This window comes from Canis lupus, chromosome 23 (assembly GCF_048164855.1).
Source record: "Canis lupus baileyi chromosome 23, mCanLup2.hap1, whole genome shotgun sequence".
NCBI lineage: Eukaryota > Metazoa > Chordata > Mammalia > Carnivora > Canidae > Canis > Canis lupus.
Genome location: NC_132860.1, coordinates 29,083,975 through 29,105,098, shown reverse-complemented (window position 1 = coordinate 29,105,098; position 21,124 = coordinate 29,083,975). Strand labels below are relative to the sequence as shown.

Sequence of the window (21,124 nt, the reverse complement as noted above, 5' to 3'; positions counted from 1 at the left end):
ATATATTCATTGAGTATAGAATTCTAAGTTGGCAGTATTTTTTTACAGTACTTTTTTTTAAAGGTTTATTTATTTGAAGGGGGGGAGCAGTGGGAAATGGCAAAGGGAAAGGGAGAGAGAAAAAAGCAGACTCCACACTGAGAATAGAGCCTGATGCTGGGCTCGATCTCATGTCCCTGAGATCATGATCTGAGTTGAAACCAATAGTTTGATGTGCCATCCAGGCCCCTCTGTTTTACAGTCTTTTTAAAATGTTGTATCACCTTTACAGTTCCTACAGATTCTATTGAGAAATTAGCTTTCAGTCTAATTACTGCTCTTTTGATGCTTATCTTTTTTTTTTCTAGGTACTTTTAATATTTTCACTTTGTCTTTGGTTTTCAGCTATTTTACTATAATTTCCCTAAATATGTTTGCTTTGTACTTATTATGGGTGGTATTTAATGCTTCTAGAATTTGTAGCTTGAGGTGTTTCATCAAATTTGAAATATTCTGTCATTTCTTAAAATATTGCATTTACCCTATGTACTTTCTTCTCCCTCTCTGTAATCCCAACTATACATATCATACCTTAGACCTTTTTTTATTGGGAACTACATGAGCCTAGCACTTTTCTATATAATCCATCTTTTTTGTTCTTTGTGCTTTGGTCAATATATTTTCTACTGACCTATCTTCCAGTTCACTAATTTACTTTTCAGACATGTACAACCTGCTTTTCTTACTTGTCTGACAAATCTTTAAATTATTTCACTTGTTGACTGGCAGGCAAGAGGTACTACATGAATATCTGCTGAGTACATAATACTTATTTCTCACAAAAGCAAATTAAACTTAACTGAGTCAATCAGTAATTTTAAGAAGTGTAGGATTTGATTTTTTATAATCTAAATGAATAACCACATTCTCTTTAAAAGAAATGGAGCACTTTACAAGGGACATACAAAAAATCACCACAATCTAGGTCACATTTTGTATTTTTTAATATACTCCATGTCTCAAACTGGCTTATGTCAAAAGTATATAAAAAAGATACTTACTCTCTCTCCTTTTCAGTCAGCTTATCATTGATATTATCTTTGATCGTTGATCTAGATCCCTTATGAATTATAGGATATCTTAGGGGTACTTGTAGGAAAAAGGAAATCATGGAGACTAAATGCGCAGTGTAACCAAGGGCAACAGCAATGCTTCCATCATCTTTTGCTGTAAATTCAAAAGCAGAGAAAAAGAAAATAATTATTTACCTTATAAATGTAGCTATAAGAACATAATAAATCAATTTTAAGAGATTTTAGAATAACTGGTAAATAAAATATTAACCACATTTAAATTACATGAATTTTATACAAATCTAAATATATTAACAAGACTTGAGATTTCATCTACTATATTTAAAACTATTGCTCAATGATTACTGTTCTGAGGTTAACACTTCATTTATATATTTTAAGAAAGAGTTCTTAATATACTTAAATATCCATTACTTTCTTTCTCAGCACTTTTTTTCAAGGCAGAGTTAATATCTAGTCTATCATATGATGTGAAAATTAGTTACAGAGTTTTATCATAATGCACTATATGAGCATCATATATTTTATTCATTAACAACTTTATAAGCAATATAGTTGTACTATTGTACTATTGTACAAATTAAGTTTACGGTGAAGTGAAAAAGCACAATGCATCCTGATGGGGTACCTTCTCAATATCCATAAAGATAGTAGTGCATAAATAAGACTGTGAAATTTGAAATAGGATAGGGAGGAAAAATATTTTAAATAGTAAAATGTCAAAAACCACAGTTTATATATATTATTTATGCAATTTAGGTGGAAGTAACTGCTGGGGAAAAATGTATGTCCCCTACAGTCAAACACAAGCATCTATCTTTTAAGAAGTCACAGAGAATTATATTTTTAACTCACATCTAGATTTCTGCTACTACTACCTACCAAGTGATAATAATCATCAGGTACTTAGAACAGAGTAATACAACAAAACGTTTTAAGCCTGCCCAGGAGGAAGAGAAAAGTAAATGTTTGGTAGTATAGTATTCCCAAAATACTTTTAAAAGTTCACATATAGACACACTGGAAGATTTTAACTCATAATCTAGACTATCTTTGGCTAGAGGAAAGCTGAAATGATTGAGAGATATCCTTGGCTTGAGTGTTTCCTGATTTCTAAGGGTACCTTAACTTCAATCATTAGTAATGTTTTTTACATTTTTTATACTTATACTTAGTTATCTAAGTACTACCTTCGTGTTGTATGAATGCCCCTATAGTCATCTATCATCAGTTCATTTTCCACTACTGACAACCATGGTAGATTCTTGTTATCTCTTTGACTATACTATAAAAATAGGTAACTTTCATTGTATACTTCTCTTTTGCCAGGAACTGACTACAGTACTTTATTTTTGACAGTCATTAATTCATCAACAATTACTAAACTGGGCACCTTTTTATATGCTATTTCACTTATTTCGTAGATGAAGAAACTAATGGTCAAAGAAGTTAAGCAATCTGCCTCAAGTAATATAGTAATACAATACAGATTGGCCGTCTCAATGCCTCTGTCCTTAAGCACTCTATCATACTGTCTCAGAAGTTTACTGTGGAGCACACAACAATTTCTTAAGCCAGGAACCTAGAATGTACCAAGCATGTGACACACATGTACCACCTCAGTTTCTTCACACTTTTTTTGTAAGAGCAAAGAACACAAAGTTCCTGGTGGCTTGTACTACACTTGAATAAGAATGGGCTTCTCAACTAATGTTTGATGCTCTCTCAAACCAAACTGATTTTTAAAAAGGGGGGGGAAAAAAGGAATAGTATTCATTCCAACTGACTACTCAATCATGCCCTTACTAGAATCCTAATTGTTCTTAGAGACCATGCCCCCTTGCCCCAGTCCCAGCCAAGTACCTTGAGGACTACAACACTTGACTTCTTTTGAAGTCTGTGTATCACACCACCTTAGAGGCTAAAATTACATTATACTACACTTTATATTCATCACATTATAATTAAATCATCATATAATATTAGAGCTAGGAGAGACCTTAGAAGTCACAGAGTCTGATGCTATCAATTTAGAGGTGAGAAAAATAAGATTCAGGTGGTGTAAGTAATTAGCTCAGAGCCATATAGGTAAAATCCATGAGAGATGGAGTAAAAGGTAGAATTGTATATATACCCTCACTGCCCAAATATCTATTCCTGGAGTCAGAGCTGGGACAGTGAGTTCCCTCAGAGGCCACTAAATCCTGCATCTCCTGCTTTCCGTAAAGGATAGGGCTTATCGAATTTGAAATATTCCTATCAGTATAAAGGACTTGGTCTTTAAGAATCTTCTTATGAAGGGAGAGGAGGAGAGGAAGAAGACAATTTACAGTAATGAAGGATAATGCAACACTGTTTGGACTTTCCTATATGTGCTTTCCACTAAGCTTTTCCTTTCCTACGTGGCCAGACAGCAAAGAATTTGCAAACTTCTAGAAAGCAGTAGAAGGCTTCTTAATTAGCCTTCCAAACAGGTCAAACACAAACTATGAATGCTTAAAAAAAAAAAAACCTATCCAACGCTAAACACGCAAGCATCTACATTTTTCCATATTTCTAAAAGATTAATACTAAGGAATTGCATGTGCAAATTTTAGAAAAACAAAAACTAGTCTCCTAACAGCACCTTTCTTCAACGATCAAAACAATTTTGTTTAAATTTAAGATAAAAAGGCATCTCTAAGAGAAGCCGACACATGGAAATTAAAATTAAAGCAGAAACAGCAAAACCTGGAAACTGGATAATACTGGAAATCAACTTTGATTCTGGTTATTTGCACTCACCATTGTTTCCACCACAAGACTCCCTGCTCCACCTATTAAAAACCCTAGGTTGTTTCCCATTCCAGGCCACAGTGCTCAGGCACAGCCTCACTGTTAAACATCATGGTGTTGGATTTCCAATATTGAAGCTTTATATTAAAAAGCATTTTAAAAGGACCACGGGTGAGGCATTACAGGGCCCAAGGGTATTCCAATACCCTCAAAAGGAAAACCACCTCCTGGTAGGGAAGTCACTTTCATCACCCCAAGACCACTGAACCTCCAGTGGGAAAATGTGAGCTCATGTGGTTAATTATGGCTATTGCTGGCCACGAACCTCAGATGTCACTTTCTGTTGCCAATCACTTTAGCTAAAAAAACCAAAAGGTTTAAGGTTTCCAGCATTCCAAGATCTAAAAGACTTTTTACCTGCCAAAGCCAAAACCTGGCTCTCTGGGGTGTGCTTTTCCAGTAAGCATTAATGACGTCCCTAACACCTAATGCAGAGCAGAGGTTTGTGTTCCTTATGCTGCTCTGGGGGTTAGAAAGGTTACAGATGATATGTTTGTTGGTGAGAAGAAGTTGGGGCGGGGGTGTGGAAGGATTCAGGGAGGAACAGGAATAAACTATAAGACTCAGGTGTGTGAAAAAGATCCTAATTTAAACAATGTTTTCAGGGGCTTAAAAACAAAACAAAAATCTGCAATTTCCTCCTTATAATAACTCCTTGTTTTTTAAATGTAGATAGTTATTCAGAGAAGCAGCTTTTGTGTAATTTTTGTGATAATAAATATCATCAACCCACAATGGCCATAACAATATTACAAATTACTTTAAATGCCCCTTCGACTTCTATGTTGGACAAACTATTAATATTCAAATGCATCCAAGTATAATAAGTGATCTAAAGGCTCTTACCATCCTGCCTTCCCAATCACTGAGGCAGCTGATTTGTTAAGGAACCAAGCACCCACTGATCCAGACAGGACAAAATATTTAAGACTCTAATCACTGCCACAGCATCTATGGAATCATTCCATGTTCTCAATGAGACACTGTTTGACATATGGTCTCTCCTTTCCAAGAAATCATGCCTGCATAAAGGGATACAGACACAGAAGGAAATCTGGGTCTCATTACCACAAAAGGCTCTCGTGTTATGGATTACTTAAAAACACACACAAACAATTTTTTTTTTACGAGAAATGTCTCAGTCAATGGAACTCAAATGAATACCCTTCAGCAGACAACTTTCTCCCATCATGTCCAGGCCTCTTTGGCATACTCTACCAGTAACTTACCCATTTAAAAAAGCACAATAAAGGTTGGGTCACTACGGTAGAATTTCCCAGACAGTGTCAACCCAAGCAATGGAAAGTCTGTCCCAGCAAAGTCGTGAATATCAGAGAATAACCAGTTTGGAGTTCCTTACTAGAGAAGAACCAAGAATGCAGCTGTTACAGACCACTAAAAGTTGTCAGAAGTTTGGAAAAGGTTTATTCAAAACAAGGACAAAAACTGCATCATGACAGGAATAATATGGACCTTAAAATCAGGCTGACCAGAAATGACTTTAGCTCTGCCACTGGCTAGTATGAGTCTTTGGAAAAATTAACTAATCTCTCTGAGCCTCAATTTTCTTGTCCTTAAGAAAATTTAGTAGGATTCTTTCTCTCACAGAAGGAATTAATTCTCACAGTTGTGAGAATTAAATAAACAAGAAACACCATGCATGATGTCCCATGTTACCATATTTCTCTACTTGCCCAATCTAAAATGTCCTTCTACCCTTCTTTCAACAGAGAAATACTATGTCATCTTTTAAGATACCTCAGGCACCATCTTCTCTGTGAAGGTTTTCCTGCTCCCCTTCTGATGGCACTGATTATTTCCACTTCTTTGAATGCTGTGTCCCTGGTATAAACTTCAAAGTGCCTGATACAGAGTATGAAATCAATAAATATGTCTTGATCACTTTGATTACAAGTTTAATGGCCTCACCTAGACTGAAAGTTCACTGAGGTAGGATCAATGTCCTAACTCATCTCAATGTGCATAGTCTCAGCACCTGGCCCAGCAAGTGATACATACAAGGCTCTTAGTGAATTGAGTATACCAAAGTAACTTGCAAAATGCTAACATATGATTTTAAAGTCTAACACTACCACATGTGCTTCTTAAAATTTCTGATTGCTAGACATCATAGGGAGTGAATAGGGCCTTAGAGTAAAATTATACATTTGTTTTATTTTACTTCCCATTTCATCTTTCACCAATTGAACTAAAGAGCTAAACTAATCTTTTAAAGGATAGGAAAAATATATTCAGCTTGGTGGACATACTAAGAATAGAGAGGTAACAAAAGCTATGAAAAACTAGCAAACAAAACACTTCATATAAAACAAAAATAGAATCAAGAAACATCCCAGAGTGGAGTAAGATGACCATCACCAATACTGATACCCCTACGTCCCTTACCACCTCCCTGCAGATCAATCCGTATTTAGGAAGCAGAGTGACTTTTAAAAACATAAATCAACTCATGTTATCTCCCTTCTTGAAGCCCTTCAGGGTCTTCGCCCCCTACTGAGAATAAAACATAAAGTCTTTACAGTAACTTCCCTGGCAGACCTCTCCTATGTCCTCTGATGTAACTCTTTCCCCTGTTCACTAGTCTCCAGTCATATAGGTCTGGTCTTTTCTGTCCTTCCTTCTTTCTCTCCTACTTTTTCCTTCCTTTACCTCCTTTCTCTTGCAATGAATTTCAATTACATTTATATAAATATATTCTATGAAAAGCTTTTTCAAATATGATCTCATGCAGTCCTAACAATAAATTAGAGATGTAGATATTACCTCATTTTACAAGTGAAGAAATCAAGCTGAGAGATCACATGATTTGCCGAAATACAGGTCTTTTCTCCCATACTTCCCCGTCCTGGAATTTTTTCAGATGTATCAAGCCTATTCCTCCATCATGAACTTTGTACTTGCCCGCCCCCTCTTCTAGGAAAGCTCTTCTCCCAGATGGAGCAGAGTTGGACTCTTTCAGCCTTCAAATTTTCTATTAGATATTTTTCCAGAGAGGTCTCTGACTGCTTTATCTAAAGTAGGTTCCCTTATTGTCTATGAAAGCATGTTCCTTTATGAAATACTTGTTAAATACTTACTATTTACTGGGTGTTTCCCTCAATAGGATATATGCTCCATGAAAGGACATACTTGTTTTTTCTATCATTATATTCTCAAAACCTAGTACAATGCCTGGCATGTCAGTGTGCTCAATTAATATTTTACCAGTGAATGAATGTTTTGTATCCCTGGAACCTGGCAAGGGCTCAAGGTACTCGATAGGTTTGTTGAATGAATGAACAAATGAGGGAAAGGATGTGCTAATGGCCTTCAGGACATCATAACTTTGCCTAAAATTAACACCAAAGCACATTTGTATGATTTACAGAGATTGGAACATTTTACAATGGAAATCAAACAAATTCCAGCTAGATCATTACCTAAGCTTTGAGGTCTCGAGCAAGTCATTAAATAGCTCATTTACATGTTAGGAAATTAAACTACTTTCCTTGTAGGTTTCCTTTGTTTTTGTGAGGATTTAAAGATACGGCAAATGTCGTTCGTGCTTTTACAGATCTAATCTTCACAACAATAATGAAGAACAGGTAAGGACATGAATCAATAGGCATATTATCAATTAGGAAATAAACTCAAAGCATGGATGGCTTGCTCCAAACTACATGGTTTCTAGAAAGGGAATCAGGACTTTAACATAGGCTTTCCCATTCCTGTTTTATCACTCATATTATGTTGCAATTACTTGTTGTAAGGGCTGTTATAAAGGCCAAAGGAGTTAATAAATTAGTCTTAAATGTTAAAGGATGATAAATAACAACATTTTCTTTATTGGGAAATGGAAAGAGGTCTGAAACAAAACTAGTAATGCCCTCTTTTTTAATAACTTCTTCCCAAATAGATAATACACCATCTTTGGGAATAATCTATAAAGCTATTTAATAGGCCTCAAAGCATTGTATAGGCTAAAGGAAAAGAACCGACTTTGCAAACAACACCAAAAAAAAAATCTTTACCAATATGTCAAATAAATAAGTTTTTTTCTTTGGCCTACTGGTAAAGAGATTAGGCAAATTTTAATCCTTTAAAATACAGCCATTAATAAGAATCACAGTCTATAATATCTTTAATGTAACTTTTCTTATTTGAAAGAGGACAGAAATGACAGTATAACAAAGGTTGAACCTGTGGTAGTGGTTTCATGTTACCAGAAATATGATTTTCTAAATAACAATAGAACAGATTAATGTTTCTTGTTCTTTTGCTTCCAACCACATCCAAATTCTTCATAAAAATCAAATTATAAGGATAAGGAGATTATTGTATTCTTAAAATCCTTACTGTCTTATTTTCTTAAAGCTCACTTAAAAAACTATAAACTCAATATTTTTTTCCCACAATTAGAACTAAATAGTCTCTTATGTCTTCCATCAGAAAATCTGACTTTATGTACTTTCAGTTGGGAAGGGACAAAAAGTCCAAAAACTCTCTGGATAAAGTGTTAAGCAACCAACACTTCAAGGTATCTCTATTTTTCTTTGCAACATACCCATTTATTACCTACACCAAATCTTTAGATGTAAAAAGAAATAAAATACCTTGGAAGTCCTCAGAATTGGGCAACTTGACACCACATACAAAGTAATCCTTATGCTCATTCTGTAAATGTAACCAAAGAATGAAATTAATTCTTCTTCTGTATAAAACAAAAAAACCCTAGGTCAAATCTCAAAGAATTTGGTAGGTCAGTGTTAACTCCAAGATAATACTGTCCTACACTCAAAATATTATCATAATTGTTTAAGCTGGGTGATGAGTATATAATGATTCATTATACTACTATCTGTATATTCATATATAAATATTTAAAATATCATGTCCAAGCAAAAAGCCATGTAAAATTTTTATTACAAAAATATCCCTTGACCAATTCATAGATATAAATGAAGATTTTAAGTGGAATTAACAAGATTCTGTGAGCAACCTAAAATCGTATTAGCTTTCCTCTCAGAAAATTAGTCATTTCAATCTCTTTTCATTTAGTGATTTGGCTCTCTTTAAAAAAAATAATTCTCATCAAGCTAATTTTATTCAAGTTTTACTTTTTACAATTACTCTAAGAAACTAGATTAAAAAACTTCACATCCTGACAGTTACCCCAGGAATTTATTAAGTAGTATAATAAATACAAATTAATTGGCAGTTATATTTGTAAAGCAGTACACATGCATCTACATGTATGTGTCAGAAATGATGGTAGTTGATAATTTTGCTGAGTAAAAAAAATCCTAAAGACACCAAAAATTATTTGGAATTCTTCCAGATGAAGTTGAGTGCATTCCACCATCAAATGGATATATATATAAAAAAAAAATCAAATGGTGGACCCTAACATCCACTAAGTCTAAATCTACTTTTTAAATAGATGTTAGCTTCTGAATGAATCATGACAGAACATACAATTAAGACTAGAGCAATGAGTTTTTTCATTGAGAAGAAATTTCAAACAGAAACCATCTTTTAAGAAAAAAATTTTTTTCCCAGAAAATTTGAAACTTACCAAATCAATAGGGTAAATGTAGGAAAGCTCAGATAGTAATTGCCTGCAACGAATTGTCAACTGAGCATTAGTCTTCAGAAAGAGCTCTCTGATGAGGAAAGATAAAAAGCATATTTGTTAAAAAAAGTTTTCATGCTTTCTAACATTTATTTCCACATAACTAATATAGAGGAAGATTAAATGGCATGTAGTAGGTCACAAAAACTCAGAAGTAGAATAAAAAATAATAGCTAATATGAGTCTTGACTTATCTCCAAATATTATAAATCAAGATAAATATATACTGAGGCCTATTGTGTGTGTCTAGTACCACGCTAAGAGATGTAAAGGATACAAATAATCATTGAGCACCTACCACTATAGGCCAGGAGCTTCACAAATGGCTTTATTTATTATAACTCTATTAGGTTGGTATCATTATACCCATTTTACAAACAAGGGTACAGAATTTAGAGAGGCTCGGTAAGCAGAGTAAGGTCTCATTTAATCTGAGCCCAATTTGATTTCAGGAAATATCCCTATGTCATTATTTTAAAGAAATATTCTCTTTTTCACTCACAGCTACCTCAAAAAACAGCCTGCTGCCATATTAGGAAAATAATAGAATAAAAACAAACAATAAGTTGTGGCAAGAGATGATATAGCTCTTGTCTTGAACTAAAGAAATAAGACCAAGAGATAAAATAACTATAGGATAAGTTACCTGCTCAACTGTGTTAACTATTTAAGAAAAAGAAGAATTCAGAAAAACTGTAGGTCAAAGTGGAAGGTAAACTAGTAGTATAACACAAAAGTACTAAAGACTTAAAAGGGATCTAATCCTATTTCCTTGTGATCTGGACAAAGTAACTTCCCAGAGCCCTGCCTTCCTATCTGCAAATTGAGAAGATGAGACAAGATGATCTCCATGGTTCTTGCTAGGGCTAACATTCTTGAATGCTCAAATGCTAAGGTTTCATGAAGAAAAATGTAGGATGAGAAGACTTTCCAGGAAAAGTGGGTAAACATGAGCAAAAGAACAGAGGCAGCATCAAATTAAGCATGTACTGGAAAAAAAAATAAAGATAAAAACTATTAGCATCTGTTAAATGAATGCTGTAGAGGACTAAAGTTAGCTACAGTTGTATTGCACGGATTTATTGAGGGCTATTTGAAGTTAAGCAAAACAATGACTATGACTTCTCAAGAGGAGAAAAAATATGGTAAAACTAGTATTTTCTGAGGATAAGCCACATGGAGGATGAACTGGAAAGACAGAGAGACTAATGTTAGACAAGTTAGGAGCTGTGGCAGTAATCCTAATGGACTACCACGAAACAGGAGTAAATCTGAAGAAATGACTGAAGAAAATAAGCTACGCTACATGTAGAAGACGAGAGGATTCAAACATTAAGTCATGGTTCCGTGGCCTTAAGAATGAGAAGAACAATGTTCAAGTTTCTGATACTGACCAGATACGAGGCTCTCATAACTACTTCTAGCATGTGTGTGACACTGAGTAGGTGTTTCATAAATATTTGTTGAATAAATGAATGTGGCACTGATGTGTGTGGAATAAAGTAATACCAGCAACATTTATAGAATGCTACTTTTCCAAATCCTATCCTCCAAGCAAACCCAACACTCTTATCCATTATTCTCAGTGTTGCATTTACCTTTTCGCAGTACACTCCTTCCTCAATTCATTCAGGGATTCCTTCTGGAGTTGGAGCTTGAGGTGCTCAGTTGAAAATGCACTTCCTAGAGAGAGATGGAGGGAGACAATTCTAGACATAACACTGCAGATAGGACTGCTCAATCACAACCAAAAAGGCAGAGCTTGTCCCCTAACCATGAGAGAAAAGAGTTCAGAGACAAAGTAAGCTAGACATAGAAGTATTCTGGAGGGTTAACTAGAAGAAGCTCCCAACTTGTTCAATTTGTCACAAGTCCAGCCTCTAGCAGGAGTCAAAGAGTAAAGAGTCTCTGCTTCCAGATTTCTGGATTGCTGACCAAAACCTCTGGTGAGATTTCAAAATTCAGACAATTTCATTTTAAAAGACAGTGGCTATGGACTCTGGTATTAATGCTTATTCAGTAAAGGTTCATCAATTGTAATAAACAGACCTCTCTGGTGAGGGATGTTGGTAATGGGGGAGGCTATGAATGTGTGGGAGTTGGGGATAAATGGGAAATCTTAACAATGTCAGCACAATTATACTATGAACCTAAAATGAAGTTTATTTTTTTAAGTGGTTAATTTCTTTCACCTACAAATGCTATGCAACATTTCTGAAAGTATATAAAGTAAAACAGGAAAAATTACCTGCATTTGACTACTATAATATAGTTATAAAAATAAGTAGTTTTAACTACAATTACAGAGTGTAGGAAATGTATATTCTGATTTTTCCATATTATGTCACAAGCATTTTTACATGTTGACAGATAGTCTGAGTTATAATGTTTAATGGCTGTGTAAAATTCAACTCCATGGATGTGAATTATATGAATATTCCACATTTTAACTGATACCCCATACCCCAATCCTATTACAGAACATTTAATTTCCTTTAAGTGTTTGCTTTAGCACTACACAGAGATTCGTATTTGCATTTAAATACTTGATTGTTGTATTTATATCGACTTTTGGAACATACATTTCCATTTATGTCATCATAAAATCCTTTTACATCTTCCTACTCTAAGAGTATCTTCTGCTCTTGACAATCCAGTCCTGATAATACCAGAAATACTGAAGCACAGAAAAAGTCTTAGATCCAGACACACTAATCTCTGGATTAAACCCCTTTGTAAAAAGGGTTTTAATTTCGTAAACCGTGATTCAGTAGGATAAGGGGACTTCAATTATCCCCTGCAGGAAGGAACAAGAAGTACATTATTGACTGAAATACAGTTTAGACCTTAGTACTAAATTCACCAACTTAATTTTATCAACATATTTTTAAGTACCGTCTTTGCTCTCTAAATTGTACTTAAATGATCCATATTATTAACTTTGCCCCCAAAACAAACATAAGCAAGGAACACCACTTATCTTCTTTAGCCCCAATAAAATTCTTCCCCAGATCTTCACCCTCCATGATTTCAGATGACATTCAGTTAACAACCTCCCCCATCCACCCCATGTATGTGTGTTGAACAATTCATTATCAAATAGCTGAAATTGCCCAGGTATCTATTAATGATTTCTATGTTATTTCTTTTAGTCAGTGACCATATTATATATCATTTTATTTCTTTTATATTTGCTTTATGATAATAACTATGGCCTAACTGAATGTTCCATGTACACATGAAAAAAAAAGTATATTCTGCTGGTGTGGGGTGGTCCAGTTAGTTAGTAGTGTTATTAAAGTCTTCTATCCTTACCTATTTTGTCTTCACTTGTTCTATGAATTACTGACAGAGGAGTGTTGTGGCTACCAGCTATAAATGTAGATATGGTTATTTCTTCTGTCAGTTCTATCAGTTTTTACTATTCAAACATACTGAAGCTCTGTTATGTTCATACATATTTAGAATTATTATGGCTTTTTGTGACTGATCCCTCCACCCTACTATAAAATCTGTCTTTATCATGGGAAATATTCATTGTTCTGAAATCTACTTTGTTTAATATTAATATAGCCACTCTGGCCTCCTTTTAATTCACTATTTGCATGGTGTACTATTCCCATTCTTATACCTTTAATCAATCAATCTATCTACCTTTATATTATAAGTGGGTTTCTTATAGATAGCATTTAGTTAGGTCTTTTTTTTTAATACAAAATCTGAAACAATCTCAGTTTTTTGAGGCATTTAGACTGCTTACACTTAATGTAATTGATGTCTAATTAAAATCTACCATTTTGCTAGTTGTTTACTATATATTCCACCTATTCTTTGTTCCTTTATTCCTCTTTTTTTATGCTTTTGGATTAAATATTTTTTTTAGGATTCCCTCTTTCTTTAACACTGGCCGTCATATCTCCATTTTAAATTTTTAGTGGTTGCCCCAAAGTTTACAGTATATAACTTCAATAAACAAGCCTACTTCAAATATTATTATGCTTCTCCATGCAGAGTATAAAAACTGAAAATACTACACTGTCAATTCTTTCCTTCCCCACTTTTCACATTCCTCACACATTTTATGTATGTTATAAATCCCCAAACACTGCTATTTTTGTACTAGAAAGTAGTCTTTTATAATAATTAACAATAAGAAAAAAGTCTTATAATATCTTTAACCATTTCTGGTTATCTCATTTTTTGTTTGTAGAGCCAAGTTTCTATCTGGTATCATTTTCCTTCTGCTGAAGAATTTTTTACTTTCTTCTTTTTTTTTTTTTTTAAGATTTATTTATTTGAGAGAGAGAGAGACTGAGAGAAGAGAATGAGAGTGGGAGGGACAGAGGGGAAGGAGAGATAATCTCATGCAAACTCCTCACTGAGCATGGAGCCCAGCAAGGGATTCAGTCTCATGACTCTGAGATAACAACCTGAGCCGAAACCAAGTCAGAAGCTTAACTGACTGTGCCACCCAGGTGCCCCAAGAAGTCCTTTTAAGGTTTCTTAAAATATAGGACTGCGGGTAATAAATTATCTTAGTTTTGTCCAAAAGAGTCTCTTTGTACTTCAGTTTGAGTAATTTCTATTGATCTATATTCAAGTTCACTTATTCTTTTCTTAGTTGTGTCACATCTCCTGAAGGGTCTTCAAAGGCATTCTTCATCTCTGTTACCCTGTTCTTTATTTATAGCACATCCATTACACTGTTGCTTATAGTTTCCATTTTGCAGCTGAAATTTACCATCTATTCATGCTTGCTATCCACCTTACCACAAAAAACGATCTAATTGCAAATCATAGTTATTTTAAACTCTCTGATAGTCCCAATGTCTGAGTCATTGCTGAGTTTTTTTCTTCTTTTGAGTTAATTTCTTCCTTGATAACAGTTTGGTGCCAGTGGTGGGAGGAGGGATAATGATGGTTTTTTGTTTCATTTTTGCTCTTCCTTGTCTCAAAAATTTTGATTGAGTACTCAACATCATGTGCAATGGAGAACACAGGACAACAGAGAAAGAAAAGAGCATTTCTCTTCTGTTAATTTGGGAGTTGAGTCAATACAATCAGGAACTGGGCTGGGTTTGGGTTTTGTTGCTGCCATTTTGTTGTAACCTTCAGTGTAACACATTCTTCAAATTTTCTCTAACTTTTTTTTGGAGGTAGTGATGGTGGTGGAGATGATTTGCTGGAGGCTTTTTCTCAGTGAACCTGTTCCACCCCCAGATTTAGGTATTCCCTAAATCACAAAATAAAGAGCAAGCAGGTATGAACTGCCCTATAGTTGCTATATAGTCTTAGAGCAGCACACTTAGTGGTTAGCAATTTGTTAAAAATTATGACTGAATTATTCTGCCTTCTTAGACAGTGGTCCAACTTCCTTCCATGCTCTGCCACTGGTGAGTCAGTCCTCACATCTTGTCTCTTCTAGGATATGACCATCTTTTTTTTATATATCAGGCTACTTGGTTGTCCTTTAATCTTAGTTCTTTAGATTCAAGAAAAGTTATTAAGATTTTGTACATCATCCAGCTTTCTCTTATTGTCAAGGTAGAAATGAATTTCCTTCCACCTTTTTAGGCAGGGGCAAGAAGTCAAATTTGAGGATATTAACTTGATTTTTTTAAAAAAGTTTTTCTCTGTTCTTTGTATTTTTTGCTCCTTTTGGGTCCACTATTCTGTTTTTCAACCTGGCCTAGTTTTATACTGTTTTCCTCAAATATCTGATGACCCTTGGTTTTCCTTTCAAATCCATGAATAGTTGTATAGGCAACTGGTATAGGTTTCCTTTGAAGCTATAAAGACTTACTTACATGAAAGGCATTATTCCTGAATGGGAGCTTGCAGTATAAGGGGGTAGGTCCTATTGACAGTTAAGCTTTCCTTCAGAGTATATATGCCATTCTGGAAGAAGGTAGTACCTTTATGTTTAAACCACCACAACTGTCAAGTAAGGAGAACTTTACTTTGGGATTGTGTTACTCTCAGGCATTTCACTTCTAAGTAGAGCTGCCTTTGATGTTTTCCCTTTAGGTCAATTGTAAAAGTCCACAGTCAGGCTCTGTTCCACCTTTCTATGCCAAACCCTCATCCAATGGGACCTAACCAGGTCAAGAATCCATTATGTTTAGAAAGCAGTTGGAGCAAGTATTATAGGAAGTTACTCCAAATTCATCAAGAAAAGAAAATGAGCCAGTAGGCCCAGCTACCCTAATTATTGTTCCATGATTCCTGATTTCTATACTTGGAAATTCTAAGTTGAGGGCTCTGAGTGTTATACTAGAAACCTTTCTTCTCTCTCTCTCTCTCTCTCTCTCTTTTTTTTTTTTTTTTAAGATTTTATTTATTTATTCACGAGAGACACAGGGAGAGGCAGAAACATAGGCAGAGGGAGAAGCAGGCTCCCCGTGAGGAGCCTGATGCAGGACTCGATCCCAGGACCCCGTGATCATGACCTGAGCCAAAGGCAGACGCTCAACCACCGAGCCACCCAGGTGCCCCTACCAGAAAACCTCTATTTGTGTTCCATGCTGCAGTTTTTCTCTACTCTAGTCTATTCATCAAAACAATCCTATTTTGTATCTTTGAGAACTGTGTCAAAATCTTTGCTATTCCAATGGTACCCTCTTTTATTTTCATCATCACCACTGATTTATTTTTTATGCATATATCTTTATTACCTTATCAGTGAACCCTTGAGAGGGAGGGAAAGCAAATGCATCTGCTTGGTCTGCCATATTCCAAAATTGCTTTCTGAAATGTTTGGCTCTGTCCATGTACACACTAACATTCCACCCTGTCAAGAAGAGGCCCCTCCCTGTTCAGCAAGAACTCAAGTCAGACACTTTAATTTTAATAACCAAATGTCAATGCCGTCTCCTGAAAATCTAACAGCTAAAGAATATGAATCTTGCTTCCATCAACAAAGCAAAACACAGACTCTTTGGGTTCTCTCTCACCAGAGAGTTTGGGCTCAGCCTGGACAATGGCCAGTTCCTGTCAAAATTACAGTTAAAACCAATAAACTGTCATTCTTTTGGGTTTCTATATCAAGTCAGATGACCAAAATGCAATATACTTGAACTATTTTAGTTTCCTTCCCTGCAGAATTGCCTTTTCTGTACTATGATTTATGATGCTGCCCTTCTCAAGGGTTAATAGATATTTTTTGCTGTAACTTTTGCAAAATTGCAATTGACTATATTTCATTACGATATTTAATACATTGCACACAAGAAACTGCCTGCTAAATTCCTCACAGAATTCAGTGCCAATAAATTTTTTTTCTCCCTAAAGAACTGATACACTTCCTTATAATGTGCAATGGGAAGCACTGGATTCCTTTCCTTATTCTACACAAGAGGCAGATCCTATGAGAGGCAGTGTACTACATTGGAAAGCCCATTTACTTAGGAATCAGAAAGATCTGGGCTAAAATCCTACTTATGCTACTTTCAGGATTCTAAGTCTCAACTTTTCTGAGTTTCATTTTCCTCATCTGTAAAATAGGGATAATTTCACTTTTGTTCAACATTTTCATTCTCTCAGCCTGCCCCATGAAGCTCTAAGTGGGTAGAGAAAATTATACAACCAGTCTGATGGATCCTACTTTAAAAATATAAGCACAGAGCACAAACAGGCACATTGTCTGGCAATCCTATTCTAATTTCCTCACTAGTTTGCTTTCCCACTCTTGGAGGGACTACTCCACACATTTCCCTCAATCCTTAAACCTCCTCTAAATCAAATATAATTGTTTCACCTTGTACCATCCTGAAACAATCAGATTCCTTCACAGTCCTACCCACTAGCTACTATGTCAACCTGCCCCTGTGCTATTTTCTTAGCCTTTCCCTCCTGTTCAGTAGATAGGGCAAATAGCTTCGTTTATATAAACTCTTCCTTTCATTCCAACCTACGTGTCACTGCTCTCTTCCTAACAAATTATGTTCCAACTACAGTGGCCTCTTCCATTCTACAGTTCAAGCCCTTTCTAAGTCCAAGCTTTTCACTTGCTATATTCCTTGTTTTTCCAGCAATTCTTACCTTCAAAGCTGAGCTTCTCTGGCAAACTTTTTCTCGGCAATCTCTGTAGAAATGGTCTCCCACAGTTACCATCTAACACCACAGCTTGTTTCTAGGACTTGTCACCACCCAATATTTACTTTATTTGATTTCTTATTTACTGTCTTACCCACTAGGTAAGTATTCAAAATCGGAAGTCTTCATTACTTCTTCCTTTTTCTCTCTTTACCCCAATATCAACTTGTCCTTTAGTATCTGTCTTTAATAATCTGGCCAGTTGTCAAAACCAGAAATTGGAAACCATTCTAAATCCTTCTCTCCCTCTCTCCTCCAATCCACCAAGCCATTAATAGTAGAGTCCATCATCAAAATATTTCTTGAACAGTAGTGTCTCTTCTCAAAATATATATACTCTCTCCTCCTTTCACACTGCCAATCTGTTTCAATTTTAATTACGGAAGGCTTAGATTATTGTAATAACTCCCTAACAGTTCTCTATCCACAACTCTTCAAAGAGATCTTTCTAAAATATATGTCTAACCTTCATTTTGTAGTATAGTCATCAATATGATCCCTTCCACTTTTTGTTTTGAGAAGTTTGCTTAAGTTATTTTAATAGATCTCTAGACCTTTCAACAAAACTTCCTTTATGACTAGGTCATTCTTTACCTCTCTGGCCTCTCCTATGGACTCTTACTTAAATACATCTTTAGTTGTAACTTTACTAGAATTACCTACAATTGTCTAAACTACTTCCATGTTTCTGTAGAAACTATTCCCTCTATCTGCAAAGTCTCACTCTCTCCCCTGAAGTATCCATCAGGTATTTTTCTGAACTCAGCCTAAGTGTCATCTCCTTAAAGCGGTGTTGACTTTCAGATACTCACTTTCTGTTCTCCTATAACATCTTTGAAATATCTCTGTCGTATACTTATCATATCTGTCTTTATGTTCCTAACATCTTACACGGTGCTGGGTTTTTTGTAGGTGTTCCATAAATGATGAATAAAGGGCTTGACGAAGGTGCACATGCACACACACACTCAATGTCCTTCCTATTGCCTTCACATGCCTTCTGATCTCTTCTTATTTCTATGTTGAACGATCTAATTGCAAATGAACTTTTTGTAAATGTCATGCCTAGCTTTCTGGAAGTGAAGAAAAAATGATGGCAAGAAAATTCTGTCAGGTGGCTTATTTCTGCCTATCTATATCTTCCACTGGAAAAGAGAGAGGTTAAAATATGATAGCTTACTTTCCCCACAATCCAATTAAGACCTTACTGAAATAAATCATTACCAATACATGGAAACAGAATCATTCTGAAAAGAAAATCTGAGCTTTACTCAGGACCCATTTTTGTCCTCCCCACTGCCAAGTTGTTTGCTTTCACATGCTGCATAGAATGTCAATAGCTAAAAGTAAAGAGACTTTAATAGCATAAACCCCAGGGAAAAACTGTCCTTGGGTTCAGAAATTTTTGAAAGGCAGGTATTTATAATTTTTAAGGAAGTCTGTTTAGGAATTTTTGTCAGATGGCTATAAAAAAATCAGAACATCTATACAGGCTAATAAAATTTAAACTCTGCCATCATTTCAATGAATTATAAAATCAGTAAGGTAATTTTTCAATCCATGACCTTATCATGTAAGAGAAGAAAATTGTTACATAATGCTTAATATCGTTTTTATAATTTCAAATAGAAATCTATGATCTTTTAATAGAAACTAAAGCCCCAATTTAAATATACTATGTGATTCTTTTTTTGAGAAAAGAGCACAATACTTTACTGACCAAAAAGAAGGTAATTAAACAGAACTAGAAACATAGTTTATCTTACTCAGATTTATGACAAAACGACAATAAGAAATGATCATAATTGATAGAAACTTCCTATAAAACATTTATTTTGGCAAGAAAGGATCAAAACTTTCTATTTACTGAAATTACCAAGAAGGATTTTTTTTCCCTAAATCAAGCAATGAAATCGGACATAGCTGACTTCTACACACTACATCACTAAAACAATGTGCTTGCTTTTGCTCATGCTTACCAAAAGTAATTGAAGATCTTTAAAACGGAAGGTCCCACCCCATGGCTTTCTAGTTAATAAACAAAATCTACAGATAGAATCACACTTAGGGTCAGAGAATCTTTCTCTCTCTCTCTTTTCGTACCTTCATTGCTGAGAAACACATTGTCGGCAACAAACTTGGAAAAATAAAGAGATTCATAAAAAAGGTAAACAGATTCCCCTTTTTGCCAATCCTATCATTCTGAGATAACTAGAATATTACAGTTTAAGAAATTTCAACTGTATAATTCAAAATGTTTTCTTTGTGAAAAGGAGATTGGACCAAAAAGGTTGAATGACTTGTCTAGGGAGAAATTGAGAGAATGGCAGATCTTTAATTCAGATCTCTTAATTAGTTAATATGTGACCAAATCAAAGGCATTTTTGAGAAAAAAATGTGTACTACATTGAGAAATGTAGTGTACTACATGTAGTGTACTCAATGTGTACTACATTGAGAAATTGAGAGAATGGCAGATCTTTAATTCAGATCTCTTAATTAGTTAATATGTGACCAAATCAAAGGCATTTTTGAGAAAAAAACACTTTACCCATCCTGTAATAAAAAGGAATATAGCAGAACAAATTCTTCATCTAGTAGTCCAGAGGCCAAATGGATAACTAGCAAACCATCAGTCAATTTACCTGTTGGACACACAATACAGAAAGCAACAATATTTTGTTTAGTAGAAATAAGACAGGTGTTAGAGTCAGAGAAACCTAAATTTGAATTTGGATCTGTTATTAGTTGTGAGAAATGTTTCTGAGACCCAATTTTTCTTATTTGGAACAAAGGGGTAAAAGTTATTCTCTTAGGACTATTTTAAGAACTAAATGATACACCATTAGTAAAATATCTAGCATGTTATGGGATGGGATTTCAATAAAAGTTACCCACTTTTTAGGATTTATGTAGGATTTAAATGAATGTATTTTACAAGGTTTTAGTGACAAAAGCATAGAATTTAGAGACAAAAGGTCTAGGCCCACATCCCAGCTTTGCTCTTACCTGTTCATACCTGGCCAAGTCACACATAAAATGAAGATAACAATATTTGCCATACCTAGCTCTTAGGGATACTTTAAAGATCAAATATGACAATCTCTGTACAAGCACTAACTATAAAGTACTACATATATGTTATTATTACTATCAAGAAAACTAACTGCATTAAAAAAAAATAACTTTTTCCTACAAAAGCTTAGAGAACTGCACTTTTATAAATTGTATCGCTCCCCAGGTACCACTGAAGAGTTCTTAGATTTTATCAACATTTATAAAATGTGTTTAGATTATAACCTAAAAACTTTTTCTTAAGACCAACATTTCATACCATTTTTTAAACCAAATTTCAAGCAAACTAATTTAGATAGAGTGTTGCTTCTCAAATATTCAGGGGTTAAATTAAGGCAACAGACCCTGTAAACCAACATATAATTAATTAATGGAAAGGTTATTGGTTTGAGACACTAATGAGGGGAAATCTGTT

General features: G+C 34.8%; 1 protein-coding gene across 6 annotated transcripts in view; it reads right to left on the bottom strand.

Annotated features, from left to right (window-relative positions):
* The window catches only part of UVRAG (UV radiation resistance associated), a 312,994-nt gene that overhangs the window by 122,847 nt on the left and 169,023 nt on the right, over nucleotides 1-21,124 (bottom strand). For all 6 annotated transcript variants that reach the window (XR_012015697.1, XR_012015696.1, XM_072794671.1 and 3 more), the window contains exons 9-12: nucleotides 11,139-11,223; nucleotides 9,484-9,571; nucleotides 8,522-8,582; nucleotides 1,041-1,206 (exon numbers count right to left, since the gene is read on the bottom strand). Coding sequence is in view for 4 of the 6 variants with exons in the window: in XM_072794671.1 (XP_072650772.1) it covers nucleotides 1,041-1,206; nucleotides 8,522-8,582; nucleotides 9,484-9,571; nucleotides 11,139-11,223 (400 nt within the window). In the remaining 2 variants the exon portion in view is untranslated. The remainder of the gene's footprint in view (nucleotides 1-1,040; nucleotides 1,207-8,521; nucleotides 8,583-9,483; nucleotides 9,572-11,138; nucleotides 11,224-21,124) is intronic.